The sequence below is a fragment of the Peromyscus leucopus genome, chromosome 14 (genome assembly GCF_004664715.2).
Source record: "Peromyscus leucopus breed LL Stock chromosome 14, UCI_PerLeu_2.1, whole genome shotgun sequence".
Taxonomy (NCBI): Eukaryota; Metazoa; Chordata; class Mammalia; order Rodentia; family Cricetidae; genus Peromyscus; species Peromyscus leucopus.
The window spans coordinates 21,298,638-21,318,728 of NC_051075.1; the positions used below are offsets into that span (position 1 = coordinate 21,298,638).

General features: G+C 41.4%; 1 protein-coding gene across 3 annotated transcripts in view; it reads left to right on the forward strand.

Annotated features, from left to right (window-relative positions):
- Positions 1 to 20,091, forward strand: part of Nubpl (nucleotide binding protein like) — a 202,465-nt gene that overhangs the window by 146,804 nt on the left and 35,570 nt on the right. For all 3 annotated transcript variants that reach the window (XM_028869690.2, XM_028869685.2, XM_028869687.2), the window contains one exon: positions 8,254 to 8,347. In XM_028869690.2, coding sequence (XP_028725523.1) covers positions 8,254 to 8,347 — 94 coding nt within the window. The remainder of the gene's footprint in view (positions 1 to 8,253; positions 8,348 to 20,091) is intronic.

Consider the following 20,091-nt stretch of genomic DNA (forward strand, 5'->3'; position numbering starts at 1 on the left):
GCTGGGAAATGTGTGCCTAAGATTTCCATGGTTACTAGGACCTTACTTTCTAATATAAAAAACTCTCAAGGATTGTGTGCAGAATGAATACTGTCCAAAAACAGGCAGGAAGAAGAGGGCAGGGAGAGACAGAGAGAATATCATAATAATGACCTGAAAAGGGAAAATGTGAAAATAATTCTTACCTTTTATATAAATAATTGACTTCCTGTGAATCTAAGTGGGTTCTATCTTATGTACCCATATATCACAAATCACATACTGAAAAGCTATGTTCTTGGGGTCATGACTTTGTGTTAGCAGAACTCTGCAGAGATTTGGAGGATAGTAATGTGATACCCTAGGTCTTTCACTCAACAACAGCATGACCTTGACAAATGTTACCGACTTTCAATCCTTTAGAATTCTTATATGTGAGACAGGGGTCATAACGCCCATTTTATACCGAGTCTGCATGTCCACAGCATCCAGTGCTGACCGCACTTCGGCTCTCAGTGACTACCAGTGGAAGTAGTAACTGCTCATCTCGCCCTGTTGTGTCCCCCTGTCCTCTGCTGTCCCACTTTCTGTTTCTCCTCTTCACCAGCCTGGCTCCACTTGATGGTCCCCGAGCCCCAAAGGAAGCTGCTGTAAGGAGTGGGCGGAAGGCATCTTCTTCACTGGGCAGCTCTTTGGATTGCTCTTGTACACAGTGCAGGGGTGCTCAGGTCTCTTGGGGAGACAGTGTTCTTTGGGTGCTCTGATGCCTGGCAGGACCTGAACTTCTGCAATGACTGTAAATATTTCTTTTTTTTTCCAGACAAGGTTTCTCTGTGTAAGGCTGTAGATATTTTTGTTTTAAAGATTTATTTATTCATTATGTATACTGCATTCTGCCTGCATGTATGCCTGCACATCAGAAGAGGGAACCAGATCTCATTGTAGATGGTTGTGAGCCACCATGTGGACTGGGAATTGAACTCGGGACCTCTGGAAGAGCAGCCAGTGCTCCTAACCACTGAGCCATCTCTCCAGCCCCGCTGTAGATATTTTTAACGCAGATCCAGAAAGCAGCTTCTATGGGAACTATAATCTTGCCCTTTGTCCTAAATAACCCAAAAAATACTTTTTAAAATTTTCATCAAAGAATAGAGTAATTTTGTAACTTGCCTAGAGTGCTACATATCTAAATATGTTTTACAAAGTGCTGCATATTAGATTGGTAAAGTGAATTGTAACTCCTACTGAGAAAATATTCTCAAACTTTAGCTATTCAGATGTCTGTAAAGGATTAAAATTATTTTGGCAATTTAAAAAAATTAACTTTTACAATTTTTTATACAATATATTTTGTTCATATTCTTTTCCCTCCTCACCCAACTTCATGTTCATTCTCTGTCTTAAAAATAAAAACAAAAACAAAAAAACAATAAAGCACACACACAAGCAAAAACCCAAGGTGGGGGAACAAACAACAACAAATAGAGTCCATCTTATGCAGGTCAACTACGCCTGAGATGAAGCCTGCCCTGGAGTGTGACTGATGTCTACCCAGGCCACTCTGTTAGAGAAAACTGAAGCCTTAAGATTTGCAGGTAGTAGATGGAGCTGGTAACAGTTATCCTGAGAGGGGTAACCCCCATCCAGGAAGATAAGCGTTGTACGTTTTTTCTTATATTCGGATGTTAGTTTTTAGGCTTTGGATATATGTATTTCATTTAGAATACCTGCCCACAGAGGTTCGATAGCCAGTAAGGGACTGGGTGGGGAGCTGGGGCCTCTTCCCAGGAAGGAGAAACAGAATAGAGTGTCATATAGGGATAAAGAGCAAGTTAAAACAGGAAGGTTCAATGGGCATGGGACTGGGAGGGCAAGGCACAGGAGAGAATACAGGAAAGGACAGTTAATACTAAAGGTGAGAGCTTAAAATCAAAGTATCTTGATTTAAAGCAGTTTTATGATTTTTAGACATCTTTGGTCATAGTCCTACACATCATTAACATCTGCTTCTTAATTATGAATATCTGTACATATAATCAGTTAGATTAAATTGTGCCTTTAGAGAACTTAGATATTCCTATAAATCACAGAAAACCATGGCTTTTATGGAAATGCTGTTACTTTTGTACTTGAAATGTTCTTGTTTTATCCATACTATGGATGTACTAGGTCTCTGCAGGATGTACTGCTTTAAATATGATTTCAGTCATGGGCTCAAGGTGATCGAAGAGAGCCATGACTCAGGTTTGGATAACAAGCGCCCTGTGAATCGATGCTGTCTCCAAGTTGTCGGAGCCAGCTTGCTCTAGACCTCTGCTAGAGGACAACTTCGGTAAAGGAAGTTGGCATGAAGAGGCTTTCTCCTCCTCAGGGCCTTATCTGCTCTGTTGGGTTTATAGACTGTCAAGAAAACCCCCTCCCCCATTTCCTACAGAAGGGAAGCAGTTTGAAAACGGATCAGAGAACTTAATTATTTGGGGAAAATGAAAACATTTGCAAAAAACACACTCTGTTGTAACTTGAGCAATGTGTTCTTACAATTGGGTGCATTTAATAGACGGTTACAAGGATGGGTTTATTATATCCACTGTGCCATTTATTTGCTCCATCACTTAAGTAAAACCTTTTTTTAATCATTCAGGTTTTTGCTAAGGAATTTATATTTAAGTAATTTCTCTTTTGTAACAATCTTCTTCTTGCAACCAAAATAAAATGTTGCATGATCTTGTAAACAAGCCATGAGGATGGTTCATAGTTCAGACATTAAAAAAAAAGTTCTACTTTAGATTTCTTTTGTGTGTTAAAGATTTCTTACATGGAGAAGATTTTTATTTTTGTTTTATAATATAATTGCAAGTGACAGCTTGACTCACAGTTATTCAGTACCTGTTTATTTAACACTGGTCAGCTATCAGAGAAGAGTCTGGCTATGGAAAGGCATGCCTGCTGGTGATCTCTTCTGTTAAGGGGCAATCTTTGGAAATATGTCTATAGACATATGACTCTGAGCACATTCAATCTCTTCTGAAGTTATAGGAGATAGTTTTATAAAAATAACAACTCTAAAAGCCAAAAGAGCTGTTTTATATCTTAGAAATCAGGTAAATAAAAAAAAAATTTGTGACCTTGCTAATTTGTCTGTAAAATTTAACTATGGGACTGATGTCAGGTTAAATGCATCTTCTCTACCACTTTTCTAGTCCATTTTCTGTTGTTAAAACAAAGTCCTTGAGGCTGAATAATTTATAAAGAGATGCTTTTTTAACGCATAGTTTGGGAGGCTGAGATTTCAAGATCAGCTGGTTCTATCTATTTGACTTCTGGTGGGGGCCCCCTTGTTCATCACAATATGGTGGATAGCATCATGGTAGGAACCCATGCAAGAGTATCAACTCATATGAGACAGGAAGCTAGATAAATAGATCCAGGGCATAGGCTTGCTCTTTTACAACAGCTCTCTCTAAGACCTGCCCCATTCTATTAGACCAGTGTCTAATTGTTTGGCACTAAGTTGTACTGGTTGTGTGACTTTTGTGGTGGCAACATGAGGTGGGAGCATGGAGAGATGTTTACTCCCCACGGAGGCACCAATGACATGTCAAAGAAACTTGTTTTTACACCTAAATTGAGTTTGGTGAGCCAGTAAGTTTATTGAGCATATTTAGAGGAGTATGAGTGAGAGGTCACAGCACATGGATGACTCACAGAAAAGTCTGCCCCAGCAGTGATGATGATTCTCAGAATTGAATCCCTGGAACTTCCTGCATGACTTGCAGACAGCTTAGCTTATCAGAGTCTCTTTCTGGCAGTTGTTACCTTGAAGAAGGGCCTTGTGAATCTTGTAAGTTTCAGCAACTTCCTAAGACTTGTGATTTTTACCTCCTTTTGTTTTTCCTTGATTTTTCTGAGTCCTAATGAGTTTCCCCCCATCTCTCTCGGATGTACTTTGTCGGGGCGGGGTGGTGGTGGTGGATAACTACATAACAGTGTCTCTTAAAAGCCACACTACTTCTCAACATTGTCACATTGAAGACTGAGCTTTTAGTGTGTGAACTTTTGGGGGATACCAGTAAGGATGGAGAAAGTGCTTTGAATGAGAAAAAAAAATGGGTCAGTTTCTTCCAGGGACATTTTCTATTGAGAATCAGATCAAACCCTTTGCTAGGCAGCTATTAGCAGTTGATGGCTTCTGGAGAACAGAGAGTCAGTTTCTTTATTAATATGATCCCTGAGAGACAGACCACACTCCAATGGATGGCTCCACACTCACGAGTTAGGAGCAACACTGGTTGGAATCAGTGGACTATTAGAAAAAGAGGACACGAAGTTGGTAGGGAGAGTTTAGGGGTAAATCTTGAAGTTAGATGGAGGAGGTCAAATATCATCAAAGTACTTTGTATGAATTATGAAATTGTCAAAAGTCGTGAAAAATTATGTTTTTTAAATGAACAACAACAGTAAAATCAGATCAGACTAGCAACCATTTAGACATCTTTCCACAAGATGCTAGCAGCATGAACACACTTATGGCCCGGTTGTAGCTGTAGACTAGTAGAAAGGGCCCACGAAGGAACTTCTCAGCTGGCTCATGAAGTTTGTCACTGTGGGTCCCAGCAGAGCAGTTCCTGTCATGAGCACTCAACAGGCCACATACAAAGGCCATGGCACCAGCACCCCCGTCTGCTGATCGAAGGCCGTGGTTATCAGCTTCTTGACGGGAGTTCAGTCCTGTTCCAGTCAGTAAGCTTTTACACAGAATGTCAGTATGCATCACAGAGGTCCTGGGCCAGCTCGCTCTTCAGACAGTTGGAATTCAATTTAAGAGTCGTTTGAAATGAACTACTGTAACAGTGACATATTTTTAGTTCCCTGGAACTTTGGTTCTCTGAAATAAGAAATTGGAAGTAGCATAATCAATATGCTTAAATGGCAGGGAACAACAATGATCAATTGTTGGCACTAGGCATCCGGTATTCTCTGAAATGAAGAGACTTGCCCCATCTGCCAGTACTAGCAGCCTCAGATGAGGACAGAAAACGAGGAAATGTCCTTTATCTTCCTGGGGAGAGTTTCATAGATGGCAGCTGTCTTAGTTAGGGTTTTTATTGCTGTGGAGAGACACCATGACCACAGCAACTTTTATAAAGGGTACCTTTAATTGGGTAGCTTACAGTTCAGAGGTTCAGTCCATTATCCTGGTGGGACATGGCAGTGTGCAGGCAGACATAGTACTGGAGAAGGAGTTGAGAGTTCTACATCTTTGGTCTTAGGCAACAGGAAGTGAACTGAGTGTCACACTGAGCTTGAGCAAAGGAGACCTCAAAGCCCACCCCCACAGTGACACTTTTCCTCCACAAGGCCACACCTACCCCAACAAAGCCACACCTCCTAACAGTGCCATTCCCTATGAGCTTATGGGGGCCGATTACATTCAAACCACCACAGCAGCTAAGGGTAGCTTGAGGGTAACTGTTTTCCAAGTTATTGAAAATCAGTCTGTATTCATTATTCTCTTAAACTATATCATTCTACCACTATCTGTTTATGAAATCACAAGGGAGCCGAAAGCAAATCACTGTATAATGTGTCAGCTACTGATGGATGCTTTGAATAAAAATGGTGTCAGGGAAGCCAGGGACCAATGGCTGTGGGGGTGGGTGCCACTTTAGGAGGACTGACCCGCCTCCTAGCTGGCCTTCAATGTGCCATGCCACTCTCATTTCTAGGACTTCCGGCTGGAGAGCTGTCCTTCAGCTCTCTGCCTTGGCAGGTCCTGACCAGGGTCCTGACCACCTCTTGAGTAGGCCCTTCCTCCAGCCTCCCTTCACCCTCCTCTGCGAGTCCTCTTTGCCACGTGACTGGGGATGAAAGAGTCAGTGAGATCATTGATAAATCTTCTGCCATCCAACCTTGTCACACTTGGTATCCGCAGTTCAGACTGAAGAGATTTCTAAGAAACCTCTTCCTATCTGATCTAAATTCCAAATCAGGGACCAAATAATTTTTTATAATGAGGGATGCCTCTGGTTTTTTTCCTAACACACACTGCTTCTGGATTGTCCACCTCTAGGCTTCTTTCACTAAAATGTTAGTTTCGTGATGACTGAGACCACATGTTCTCTAGTCTTCTTCCTGACACACACTGCTTCCTGATTGGCCTGTCTGTATGTTTCTTTCCCTAAATGTTAGTTCCATGATGACTGAGACTTTGTTCTATTCATTGCTTTATCTCAATCACCTAAAACAATGCCAGATACCTAACAGATTCTAATAATTGTGTTGAAAAGATACGTTACCATGTGCTGTATGAAGAAACACGTTTAACTAACTAAATCATTCGTGCTTTAAAAAGCAGTATAGACCGTCATGCTGCACTTTTTGTGAAACAGTGTAGAATTATATATACAGTTTCCGGATAGCTTAGAAAGTCTCCACACCTTGCATTTCTTCAGTCTTGAAGGACAGCAAGCAGCTCCTGCGCTATCCATTTCTTGGTAAGGTGTTTAACTCAGTGTAGGTTTCACAAGAGATGGATCATGAGACGGAAGTAGGATGACTGTCCTTGCTCACTTCAGTTTCTGAAAGTCAGCAGGCCTTTGGTTTCACAGTTTGCCGCCTTCTTTATGTAGAACTGGAAATACTATATCTATTTGATGGCTACCTGTTAATATCCAATGTTGCAAGTTTTATAATCATATAATTATCAGTTATTAAGCAGTGCCCAATATGAGTACTTTAACTCTCACTGGATAAGAACCAAAGTGATTTGGTGACATGCAGTGGGCACACTGTCTAGTCTAATGGACTTGGGCAGTTCTCCCTGAGGAAGTGAGTTTTGACTGAGGTGGAGTCAGTGAAAAAGACCAGGCAGTTCGGGGAGCGGCAGCTCGGGCTTTATTCTAAGAGCAGTAGAAGCAATTAAGGACTAGCCCAGTAGTTGTGTGTGTGCGATCTGTGTGTACGTGTGTACATACATGATTTTCTGTGTGTGTGTCTGTTGTTATCTCTGTGTGTGTGAGATCTGTGTGGGGGGTGTGTATGTGTGTGTGTACGTGTGTGTACACGCATCTGTGTGTGTGATCTCTCTGTGTGTACATGCATCTGTGTGTGTGTGTGTACACACATGATTTTGTGTGTGCATCTGTGTGTGTGTACACGCATCTGTGTGTGTACGTGTGTACGCATGCACATGAGTATGTGTCTGTGTGTGGGCATCTGTGTGTGTGATCTCTGTGTATGAGATCTGTGTGTGTGTGTGTGGTGTGTATGTGTGTATGCGCGTGAGTGTGTCTGTGTGCATCTGTATGTGTGTGTCTGTGTGTGTGCATGTCTCTGTGTGTGTGTGTGTGTTTTTTTTTTTTTTTTTTTTTTTTTTTTTTTGTGTGTGTGCATGTCTCTGTGTGTGTGTGTGTTGCTAGGGACACACCGGATTGGCCATGAGAAGGCAGAGAGTGGTCCAGAGACTTGAGTAAGAACAGATGGGTATGGCCTTGTTTCTTGATAGTAGAAGGCAGAAGTGGATGTGTTAGAGTTCTAACAGACAGAGTGCATAACTGGCTGGGGGCAGTGAGGGAAGGAGAAGCATTAATGATGAGGTCAGCTTCCTAGTTTAGGTGACTCAGAGGATCCCAGGCCTTTCACGGAGACTAGAGAGGCCGAGGGAGAACTGGATGAGGAGAAAGGGTGCAGGCTGCTTCTCTGTCTAAAGTGAACTTGAGTATTACAGACTCGGGTATATGGTGAATTCTTAAAACTCAGGCTTATAAAGAAAGAATCACCAGGGACTGGGACATTAGTCATGTTAAAATTAAAGAATTTTCCTGTTATTAAGTTTTTGTTTTCATTGTTAGTGTGTTTATTTTTATGAAAGAAAAGTAACAAAAAATTTATTCACATAAGAAATGCTATACTAAAACAAACAAATAAATATGAAGCTAAACCTCTATGGTCAAAAAGCTAAGACCTTCTTAGACAAAATGTAAGTTATATCCAGTGAAAATAAATGATTTATCCTGACTAGAAGACCATAGTGAAAGAGGCCATTAACGTGTATGTCTAGGGCCCCGTTACTGGAATCTCAAGCTTACCCTTCGGGGCAGGTCCAGTAGGCAGTGCCTCCCTCTGTGTACCACGTGTCCTTAACCCGCAGCACAGCTTTGGTGCCTAGAGAAGACTCGGGGATAGCTATTGTTTTAGATGTGTTGTTTGTATGTTAAATTTATTTACATCAACATTCACAGAAATTGTTATTTAATGACATTTGTATCATTTTAGGTTGATTGGGGTCAACTGGACTATTTGGTTGTTGACATGCCACCAGGAACAGGAGACGTGCAGTTATCAGTTTCACAGAATATTCCTATTTCAGGTAAATCCTAAAAGTTTGATTTTTTTTCTTTCTTTGATGTATTGCTGTTACTATACATAAAATTAAACCATATTGTAGACAAACTTTATGTCTTAAAATTATTTATAAATTGGTCATTAGAGGTCAGAATTACGTATTGAACTTTTGATGATAAATATGTGTATTTATAAAAACAAAAGGTACTTTAAAGGTAATAATATAAATCTGTGTTCTAGAAAAACTTTAGTACGTAAATATATTTAGGTAGCTCATGGCTATTCAGTCATGCAGACTGTTGTCCAACTCTTAACAGCAAAGTGCTAACAGACACCCAGAAAATATTAGTTAATGAAACTGAGTAGGAGTAAATTGTAGGAAAATTGGCTTTTTGGCAAATATAGTTTTGGGAAATTTTTATATTCTGCTATCTATTTCCTATGTTTTAAAATCAAGAGAATAAATATAATAGCTTATTTGGTCAAATGTACAAGCCATAGCAGTGGGTACCTGTCTGACACAGGATGTAAAAATTGGTAGTTACTCTCTATTTTGAATCTATGTCTAAAACTTTCTCTGGAACAGTTGCAAATGTCTGCACATACTAGGCTTCTAGGAAGACAGTGGAAATTTAAAATATCCTTGCAAATACATTTTTACTGGTTATTTCAGCTTTGCCATTGGCATTTGGTTATCAAAAGGCTTAAATCTACATTTTTTGGCAAGCTATAAATGGTTTTGTTACTTGTAGGAGACCCTCATTTATATGGGTATTAAACATTTTAGTGTATTTGTTGTCTTAATGGAGTATTCTGGTAAGGCAGGCTATAAAGGATGAAACTGGTAAAAGGGGCAAATAAATAGTTTATCCTTTAGATGATGGCTCTACGATATAGCGTGCTTTTTCCTTTTCAAAGTAGAGGCGTTAACTGACTTCTTTGGGGTCCACATTTACAATGTGTTGTAGCTGAAGTTCTCATCAGTTCTAGTTGAGTTTAAAGCTTGTGTTGGAACCTCTGCATCAAGGTCCCTGGTAACATCTGAGTCATGGTGTGCTGAGTTCAGCCTCAGCTCGTCCAACTCATGTAAGCTGAAGTGAAACTAATGTCAGTGATTCTGTGATAATTTATATTCACAGTGAATGTGTCAAACCTGTGTGCCCAAAAAGTGAGTGTCTAGCCAGTGGTCTGCACTGGGGTGTATGGTGAGGAATCATGTTTTCAACCCCGAGAGACTACTCTGGGCCTCCTTAACTCGCCCATTCCAGGAAAGCCTGAAGGTAATCAAGAAGTAGCTCCATTGGTTTTCAGTAGAGTTCCAGGAGACTCTCAGAAGGAGTCACCCTTCTGCCTTTGTGCTGACCTATGCTAGTCTTGATCACTGTGACCACTGCAGCCCTCTGTCGAGGCAGAGCAGTTGGAATTATTGCGCATGTGCTATGCTTGCCAGTATTGACGCAGATAGTGGAAAGCCTCTGTCTTCTCTGGTGAACATAAGTGGATCGTCTCACTCAAGAGAGGGATGCAGCTGGTGGAACTTGTACTTTGCATATGTGAGATCTTGAGTTCAGTCCTCAAAGCAGGGACTAGGGGTATCAAACGATTAAAATGCCCTGCCAAAATGATGCCCAAGAGAGTTTGGGGGTACATGTGATCATTTCTCTATGGGTTTGTTAAAATGTTTGTTCAAGGCTTGGCTCTTGAGGGCTGGTTTATTTGGGCCAATGTTATTTCATAGCGAGCTTATCTAAGAGGACACCAGAATCCTGGTTGGCCCCAGGGTTAGTTTCTGGCTTGGCTGCACCAGGACTGGCATCAGTTTGTATTATCTGGACCAGCCTGTCCCAGTCATGTCTGCCCTTCAGTTTATCAGTTGTCCTTCAGAATTATCTCTTCTGTATAAACCTACTTTCCTTTCCCTCTTTATCATGGACATTAAAACTCTTTTAGGATCGTCTGTTCTACTTTCTCCTCTGTTTTGTATTCTTCTAAGTCCCCAAAACCCTTTAGACTGTGTCAGCCTGTGGTTGGCTTTCTGTAAATCCCTTCACATAAGGCAAGATCCCACCCAACTCCTGGCACCAACTGCCCATGTCCTCACAGCCCCTCACTTTCTCCTTTTGACTTGCCGATGTGTGTCACTACACACATTTAGTCTCATTCCCAGGTCTTTCATTGCAGTCAGTTGCATGCCCAAGTCCTGCATAACCTTTCAAAGCCATGTGCTCTAATGCCCAGCCCCTGCCTTGTCCCCAACTCTCCCTAGATAGGATCCATTTATCCCTCTTTGAAATTCACGTAGCATTTTATTTGGACCACTCCTCAGCACTCAGATTTCCTTCATCTGAAGCCTGCACACCTGGGCTGCACAGGTCTCCTCCCTGGATTTCATTCACCTTTACGTTTCCCATAGAACCAAACTCATTGACTTCCTGCAAATGGACATCAGTGAATGGATGTTCTATCACTGTGTGTGATATCTTTCCAGCTAGGCTGTAAGCTGCTTGACTGCAACCTTCCTTTCCTGTTCCTCCTTGTGTCTCTTAGATTATTGGGCAGTGGCATGTGCAGTTACCATTGACAGTGCTAGGCTGACCAGTTGGCACTGTCCATGTGAAAAGATCATGTCCCTTTACCTTTCCTTCCATTCTGTTCGTTCCTGGGATTCCCTGCCCCCCCCCACACACACACCCTGCTGTTTTCACACAAGTGCTTTTTCTATGTATAAATTAAACAAGACATTTCTTTAAAGCTAGAGAGAAAAGTCCTTCCAGCCTAGGTTTTTATTTTGCTGTGGATGACATCCTGTGGACAGTTGATACTGTTTGCTGTCCCCTTTCTTGTTACACTGGGATGGGGGAGGGCATGTCCTTTGGTCACTCACAGGCTCCATATTAAGTGGCAGTGAGAATCACTAGCATTGTTCCATTCTCAGGAAAGAAGTTCCCCTTCTGCCATGATGCTAATTTCTGTTTGTACCATTCCCGAAGGGGCCCGCCTATCCCACAATTTATAAGGCTCAAGTGAGATATGTAAAAGCTCTTATCTAAATGCACAGTACCTTTTTGAAACTGCTTAAATGCTTTAAAACAGGCATTTGCTGAGGGGGATGAGGTCTGATCCAATGTTCCCCACAAAGACTCCCGTGCTAAAGGCTTGGCCCCAGCCAGTGGCTTTGTTGAGAGATGGCTGGGTCGTGAGGGTGCTGGTGTCATGGGGGCTTAGATAACTCACCCTGCCCTTCATCCCTCTCTGCTTCCTGGCCACTCTGAGACGCGAAGTTTTGTTCCTATCTCCCCACCATGCTGCTGCGCTTACGGTGGTGCAGAACTAGCCAGACCCAGTGACCACGGACATAAACCTTCGACCATGAACTAAAATAAACCCTTTTAGTTGTTTTTCTCAACAATTTTGCCACGGTGGCGGAAAGTTGACTGATACAGGGCATTACTGAAATGTTGTGAACTAGAGTCTATATCAAGTTCACATTGCTCCCAGCCATGTTGGCAACAAAATAAATGTTTTATACTTGGAAAGAGGTATTATTTTGGGAGTTCAGAGCAGACCTGTACAAACAAAAAGATCCTTTTTCCAACTGCTAATTAGCAACTCTTTGTATGTGTTCCATTTTGTTCTATGAGTAGATGATGAGCTCAGTGTAAGAAGAAATTTCAAAAGAACAATTATCCTCTTATTTGTGTTAATGTGTTGTGCGGCTGCAGAGGGCTGTGCGGACGGCCCATCAGCGAGGAAGCGTGTAGATCTGAGCTTCCATGGAGTCTAAATCATTCCGTACTGTGAATGCAGACCAGAGGCGCCTCCATGTAAACTGCAGGAGAGAAGAGAGGTGGGATAAAGGATGGGGAGTGAGGTCACGGCTTTAGAGTCGCTCTTGTCTTGCTGAACTTGCCAAGAGCTGGCATCCATGCCAACTCCACTGTGCTTCTCACCTTGTTATAGATGATGCCACTTACTGGCCTTTGTTTGGTGGATTATTTTGTGAAGTATTTGTTGCTCTATCTTGGGTTGGCTTGACTCCAGAGTTGAATTCTCTTTTGTTCCCCAAATGTGTGCTGATGTTCTCTAGGAGTTACTGATCATGTGTTATTTTCCATAATGGAAGAGAACTAATATTTCTTTGAGAGGCATTATAATTTTCTTAAAGATTTTGAAAACATATACTGTTTCAAACTGTTCCAGTTTTCAAATTCTCGTGGATTTTTTCTTTTACTCTTGGCATCAACTGAAGTCTTCTGAGTGACCATCTGAAGACTGTCCTAGCTTCATTTTAACTCTTAGAATTAAGCAAAGAGTTTATGCTTCATAGTAAGTATGTGAAACATGTCTTCTTTTTCCAAAGAGTCTTAGTAGCTCCAAGTGCTGTATTATCAGACAGTGCATCTTAATTTAATGGAGAGTCTAGGGACAGCGATGTGGGCAGCAGCATGAGTGACACTAGAAGATGGTGACGCGCCCAGGGACTCATGGCAGGAGCTCTTCCTGCTCCTCCACCTGAGAAGATGAGGGAGTGAACTGTGTTTGATCCTGTAGTCTTGGAACCTATGAAGGAGGTGCTTAATGGAAGTGATAGCCACTCCCACTGTAGGCTAGGAAGGAAGTCTGCCAGGTAATACCACACCATCTCTCCTCCCACAGACTCATCTCCTGCTGGTCCCTGCTGCTGACAGACACCCTTGGTGAGCCAGGAAGCAAGGAAGCTCAGGGGAGACAGTCCACAGAGATCAGTTCCCCAGGCCACTGGTCACGACAGTAATGGATGGAGAAGGACTCTGGGTAGGCTGATGGGGGAGGAGTTGGCAAGGCACTCGGACTAACTGGCACGTCGCTTGTTCTTTTCCCTGCATGTTAGTGGCCAGACACAGATGAAATGCTAAGCAGCGGATGGAATTTATGGCCATCAAAAGCTTACAGGCTAACAGGGACACCAGTAGTTCAGTCCAGTTAGTAAAAAGCCTGTACTCACAAGACAAAATTGTACTGTCATCAATTCCATGTCCAGAATATTTATTTGTAGATAAAACTGAATCAAGTTTGTTTTGTATGGTGAAGAATAACAGACATAAAGTTTATTTTGATTGGATAGAGTTAGGGGGAAATCACTTAATGTGATAGCAAATGTATAGTCAGGTCGACATTCATCTTCACCTTATTAAGTAAAGATTAATAGAGGAATAAAATATCGGGAAACTATTCAAATAATAGAAGGGACAAAGACCAAGTGGCCGAGGGAGAGACGTTGCTCATTCTTTGTTCACAGGAAAGAAAAGAGCCACCAGCCTAGTGTGAGTCCTGGTTTGATTTCTTATCTCCTGGGCCAGGAGAAGCGGCTGTGTGTGGGGGGCAGGGTGGACAGCTAGTTCGGATTCTGACCATCTGTGGGCTTCTGAGAGGCTGCACGACAGTCTGGTGCTGTGGTATGGTAATGAGGTGATGTCCTTTCCTCCCGTCTAGGACCTTCCTATCTGGGCCCCACAGATAGAAGCCAGTAGCCTTTTGTGTCTCATTCATTTCAGTGAGATGGGGTAGGAAATGTAAATGAAGCCACTTTAATAATTCAGTCACTGTGTAAACTGAAAGGCATGTGCTGCTTACAAAGGTGCCCATCCTGTGCCCAGACGACCAAACTACTGACTCACAGACCTTCCTGAGAACAAGCTATGCCATTCACCTGCTCCCTTCCCTCTCCATCAGCAGGCTCCTTGGCCTGATCAGATTTTTCTTCTGTGGTCACACTTCGCTAATTGAACAGTCACTTATGAAATGGAATTCTGCTTGGGATTGGCGGATCTGGAAATTATTGCTGCTGTGTTAAATAAAGGAATGCCTATGGACCATTATTTGAAATGGTTCCTTGATTTTTCTAGTGTTTACTCTTTAAGGCAAAAAGAACAGTGATTTCACTTATGTAAATCACATGAAAATCTTTTATTAAAAATTATAATTCTTTAAAAATCATTTTTAAGTTGGTAAAATGAGGTCTTTAAAGATAACCTAATACTGATTATTTGGAAAATCACTGTAAAGTCAAAGAAAAGGTCCTCCCCAGTTTTAATTTTAGTGCTGGCTGTGTTTGTTCTGTAATTATATAACTTGTAATGACCTCCCACTGTAAAGCCCGCAATATGTAGAAGATTTAAGTCATAGCTTTTGTGGTTGTCAGAGACATTAAATACTTGTTTATTTTTAAAAGATTGATTTATACTTTTATTCACGTGTATGCATCTGTGCAAGGCCCAGGAGGAAGTGTTGGAGTCCCTGAGCTGTTGCATGTAGCTCGAGTTTTTCTGCCTTGCACACAGTCAGACAATCTCTGCACCCCAGTCCACAGCGCTCAACCAAAAAAAACAAGACTTATTTGCTTTCAACTTATGCGTGCACTCTTGCTAACTGTTTTATCTAAATTAATCATTTACAAATCTATACTGCACATGGCTGTGCTTATCGCGTCTCAAGCTGCTGGCATGCGCGCTGCAGCAGTCTTCTGCTTCTGTCCTTTTTATTTCTCTCTCTGTTAGTCCCCTATCTTTCCTAGCCACGCGATCAGTTTATTTATTGACCAATCAGAACACTTGACATACAGACATCCCCAGCACACCAGTGCAGACCATCTCAACACCTCACTCAGCCAGGTCCTAATCATCCCTATAATGACCTGCTGGTAACGCCACAAGGAACCAAGAAGCCCACAGACATACAGAACATCACACAGCAGTTGCAGGTAGCTCTGGGCTGCCTGACATGGGTTCTTGGAAGAGTGGCATGTGCCGATAGCTGCTGAGCCATGCTCCAGCCCTTAAATCATTATTTATGTTTTTATTTTAGACTTCTTTGGGTGTGCTGACCTTCCATGCAAACTTTGGTTAGAACTTCATTAGTGGATGCTGTGTTCGTGATTTTTCTCATTGACTGACAAAATAACTTAAGGAGAGGAAGGATGGACATGTTGAGCCCAACCCAGTCAAGGACAGCATGGTGGCGGCGGCACAAGACGCTTCTATCACATCAGAGAGAGCAAGCGATGGATGCTGGTCCTTAGTTCCTGTTCTCCTTTTCCTCCTTTTTATTCGATCTTGGACTGTGGCCCGTGGGATTGCACCACCCACATGCAGAATTGGTTTTCCTTTCTCAGTTAAACTTCTCTGGGAAGGTGATTCCAAATCTAGTCATCCTGACAGTAAAGACCGGCTCTCACAGATGCTTGGCAAGAATTGCACGGTATAGACAGCTATTGTTTTAGTCACCGAATTATGAAAACTATTTCCAGAATAAATTTCTTTTGTAGTTGGACAACAATGTAAGCAACTGTTGAAGTCTAGAACCTATTCTAGGATTTTATATTATAGGGCATTTCTGATATTTCACTATTTACTTATTTATTCCTGGGGATTGCTAGGCCTTTGCATACAAGGCAGACACTCCAGCATTGAGCTTTACCACCAGCCTGAACTTCAAATTTCCAAAAGTAAATGTAATGCCAATAGTAACAGCAATGTTTCCTGTCTAATTTAAGAAGAAACAAAGTTAATTAGGGCTTAATTTTATTTAGCTGAACATACATTTTACAAATAGAAATTATAGTGCGTCAGTTACAAATTGGATACAGTAGCCTAACATTGAGTACCTTTCTACACTGTTACATGGAGGAGCCCATGTGAAAGCATTTGCAGATGGTTCTAACTAGTCAACTTTCAGAGTCATTGGGAACCAGCTGTCAGGTGTCTAAATTCCTTGAACCCCTCCCAGATGCTCATCTTGTCTGGGCTTGTTCTAGAAGCTTTTATAATAGTCCATTCTATTTTATTGTTGAGGAATTTTTGAGAATTTCCTTCACGGCTTACTTGACAGTTAAAATCCCTTTGGCTTAGTGTTCAGAAGTAGCTTAATGCCCAATGTATGGTCAGATCCACAGCAAAATCCACATGTAAGCCCATTAGACACTGACAAGAACAAGCCCACAATCTAAATTTTCACCTGGTTGTAGATGTTCCAGGCTTGATGAGAATCTGAAAGGCGTTCCGAATATGTTGAGCATTACGTTGTTAGGAACCAAAGCTTTCCTCTGTAAAGTCCCAGTCCTCATTCCTCTCTTCTGAGACATACCTGGCTAGTAACAGTTAGTCAGCATACCTGGTTAGTTAACAAACCTGCTTAATAACAGTTAGTTAACATACCTGGTTAATAACAGTTAGTTAACATACCTGGTTAGTAACAGTTATTAAGCAGGAGCAGTCACTCTTAGCTGGAGTTTCCTTTTTAAGATAGAATAAAAATCGGTGTGTCAGCTGGGAAGTAGCTCCATGTAGAGAGCTTGCTTGGCACACACAAGTCCTGGGTTAGAGTCACACCAGGAGAATGAGCAAACGTAAAGCCGTGAACCAGGAGTGTCAGCACATGCTGCGATCCGTTCGTCAGGAGGCTAAGGCAAGGGAATCACAAATTCAAGGCTAGCCTAGGCTAAAAATTAAGACACTGTTTAAAAAATAAATAAAAAGGAAGCCAGGCATGGTGACGTACGCCTTTAATCACGACCAGAGGCAGGGGATCTCTGTGAGTTCGAGGCCAGCCTGGGCTACAGAGCGAGCTCCAGGACAGGCAGGGCTACAGCCAGGACAGTGAGGTAATTCTTGGTGATGTTAGTAACTGAAGAGATTGGAAGCCCATTCTCTGTTGAGGGCTTTAGAGTTGCATCCCGTTTCTGTTATGAAAAACGAAGTGAAGTCTAACGTCCTTTTCCACCGGTCACTTCAATAGTAGGGTTTTCACCCACTACTGCTTTGACAGTTCTTTTTCAGAGCAGTTAACAGAATTATTTCCCTCTTTTCTTCCCAGTCTCCCCACCCGCTTCCCCTTTCTGCCATGTTTTGTTTTGAGCTCCCTCCTTGTCTCTGGGTGACCTAGTCCTCGCCAGGTAGACCAGGATGACTGTAGACCTGTGGGGTTTTCCTGTCTCTGCCTCTCTGTGGGGATTACCAGCATGTGCACCACACCTGGCTTGGAAATTTATTTCCAAAACTAGCAAACTATAGTAATGTTTGAATTCATAAAACATGTGTGCTTTGTAACTCTAGTCTCTTATTAACTGGTTGAAAAAAACATACAGCCCCCAACTCATTCAAGAATTAGTTATAGTTTGAAACAGTCTGTGAACATGATTGAGGTAGATTTTATTTAATCTGATAACTAATATTAGTGGTCATTCCTTGGTGTCATATAATGCTGTTTATAATTCAGAAAGTTCAGATATGACAGAGGATGTAAGCGAGCTAACAATAATGACCCCAGTCTACAGTTTCTAGCAATCACAGTGAGTGGCTCTTCTGTTTGCCTTTCACATGCGGCTCTGGGGCTCTCATGTATCCTAAGCACATGCTCTGCCCCAAGCTACATCCACAGTGTATGCTGATCCTCTGTTGTGAGTGTGTATCTAAATAAATGAAGTAGAACCAGCAGCAGTGAACACTAACACTGTGAACATGGAGGGTAGCGCCCATGACCTCTGAGACTCCTTTGCCTTTATGCTAATGTGCTCAGAAGCTGAAAGGTGCGGCACCGTCCTGCAGGCAGGATTCGAGCAGGTTCTGTACATGTTTATTATGCTCCCACACTGAGATTCTCAGCCCGGATATGATCTGTGCCCCACTGTGCTGTACTGTTGAATAGTTAGTTCTACATCCCTGTGATGATGACCAGCTAAGCTCTGGAATAATTAACTTTACATGTTTAACTGCTCTGAACTCCGACACAAATCCAGATACGCAGTTATAGATTTTTCTCTAGTCATTGGAATTAATAATTAAGGCAGTACTCAGTAATTATTTTGTGAGGTTTTTATATATTTGTCAGAATCTACCAGACTCTGAAACTCTGGTGGTAAATCTCAGATGGTCCAAAAAGGTTCAAGTTCAGAAGTTTATTCAATCAATATAACTTGGCTTAGACATTTATTAACTGGTTGTGAATAGAGAATTGAATAGAATTGGAAGTGAATAGAGATTCTTCATGAGGTCCCAAGAGAGTCTCTTAACCTCCCAAATAGTCACAATCTGGTTACTTCTTGCCGACATTTTCTTGTGGTCAGTAGAGGGAGCACAGGTTTCCTCTCAGCTCTCCATCAGAGACCGGAAGTGACATCACTAGTGATGGCCTCCTGCAGGGAGTTCAAGGCTCCACCTTACTGCTTCATGTGTTACCAGCTATAAAAAAATTAAATAGTGTCAAGTAGAAAGTTGAGAACTGCAAAGATAGATTGCATCATCAAATTTAGAGGTCATATTTTAAGCTGTGAGATAAATCACAAGGAAAATTGGCATAATTCCTTTAAAATTTACATTTTTGGATGATAATGTGTAGATTAAGGAATAAAATGCCATTTTATTGGAAGCTTTGTCTATTTGTGTTGCATTTCTCCTCAGTTCTGAATATTATTAGAGGACTATTTGAAATGGTGGCTTATATGAAATGCAAAAATTTTGGAACCATAAGGTCTATGTAAGGACCAAGATGATTGCACCTAAGCTGTGTTGGAATTAAGGATTTAGTTATTTAAAAAAACAAAACAACAACAAAAAAAAACAGTATATACTTTTGTTTAAAAAAAAAAAAAAAAGATGTTATACCAAAATGTCTTTGATAAACCTGGCTGGTAGTTTCTGTGATATATTACATCTTAGATGAGGATTTGGTAGCATGAAAAATGATTGCTATCCTTGTAAAAAAAAAAATCAATTACTAGCTGGGCAGTGGTGGTACACACGCCTTTAATCCCAGCACTCAGGAGGCAAGGCCAGGTGGATCTTTATGAGTTCGAGGCCAGCCTGATCAACAGAGCAAGATCCAGGACAGGCACCAAAACTACAGAGAGAAACCCTGTCTTGAAAAACCAAAAAAAAAAAAAAAAGAAAAAAAGAAAGAAAGAAAAAGAAAAATGACCAATTACAGTTAAATGACACTATTCTAGGTACAAAGAAACTCAGATAGAATGGATGCTAATGATGTTACAGTTAAATCTTGTTAATCTTTCTCTAGACTCTTACAGCTATCAAAATAATGCCACTGCACATTTTTAAATCACTTTTATATTTTTTTTTTAAAAAATGAAACTGCTTCTTTGAGTTAAATAGGGCCAGTGTAAATATGTTCATTTTATACACTGAGGTCTAGTGAGTTTCAGTGAGTTAGTTAATCAGAGTTATAGAACATATTAAGAAAACCAGAATTCAGAGCTCTTGACGTCTGGCTTAAAGAGTTACTAAAATTTCATGCTGTTCCAATGTAAGATAGATGATTTTGAAAATAACAGAAGTTTTTCAGATCACCAGTCTTTTGTTAAGTGCCCATTTTGTTCAGGGTATTTTGTTATTTAGTTTTGGGTGATTAAAATAAATAGAATTGATTGTGACATTAGTCTGCTTCCATTGCTATATCAAAATGCACAAGCCTCTGGCCAGGCGGTGGCGGCGCACGCCTTTAATCCCAGCACTTGGGAGGCAGAGCCAGGCGGATCTCTGTGAGTTCAAGGCCAGCCTGGTCTACAGAATGAGTTCCAGGACAGGCACCAAAACTACACAGAGAAACCCTGTCTCAAAAGACAAAACAAAACAAACAAAAATACCCAAAATGCAAGACTGTGTACTTTATAAAGAAAAGGGTTTATTTAACTCATGATTTTAGAATCTAAAAGCCCAAGCTTAGGTATCCCCATCGACTGGCCTCTGATGAGGGCTCCCTTGGCAACGTTACCGTGTGCTT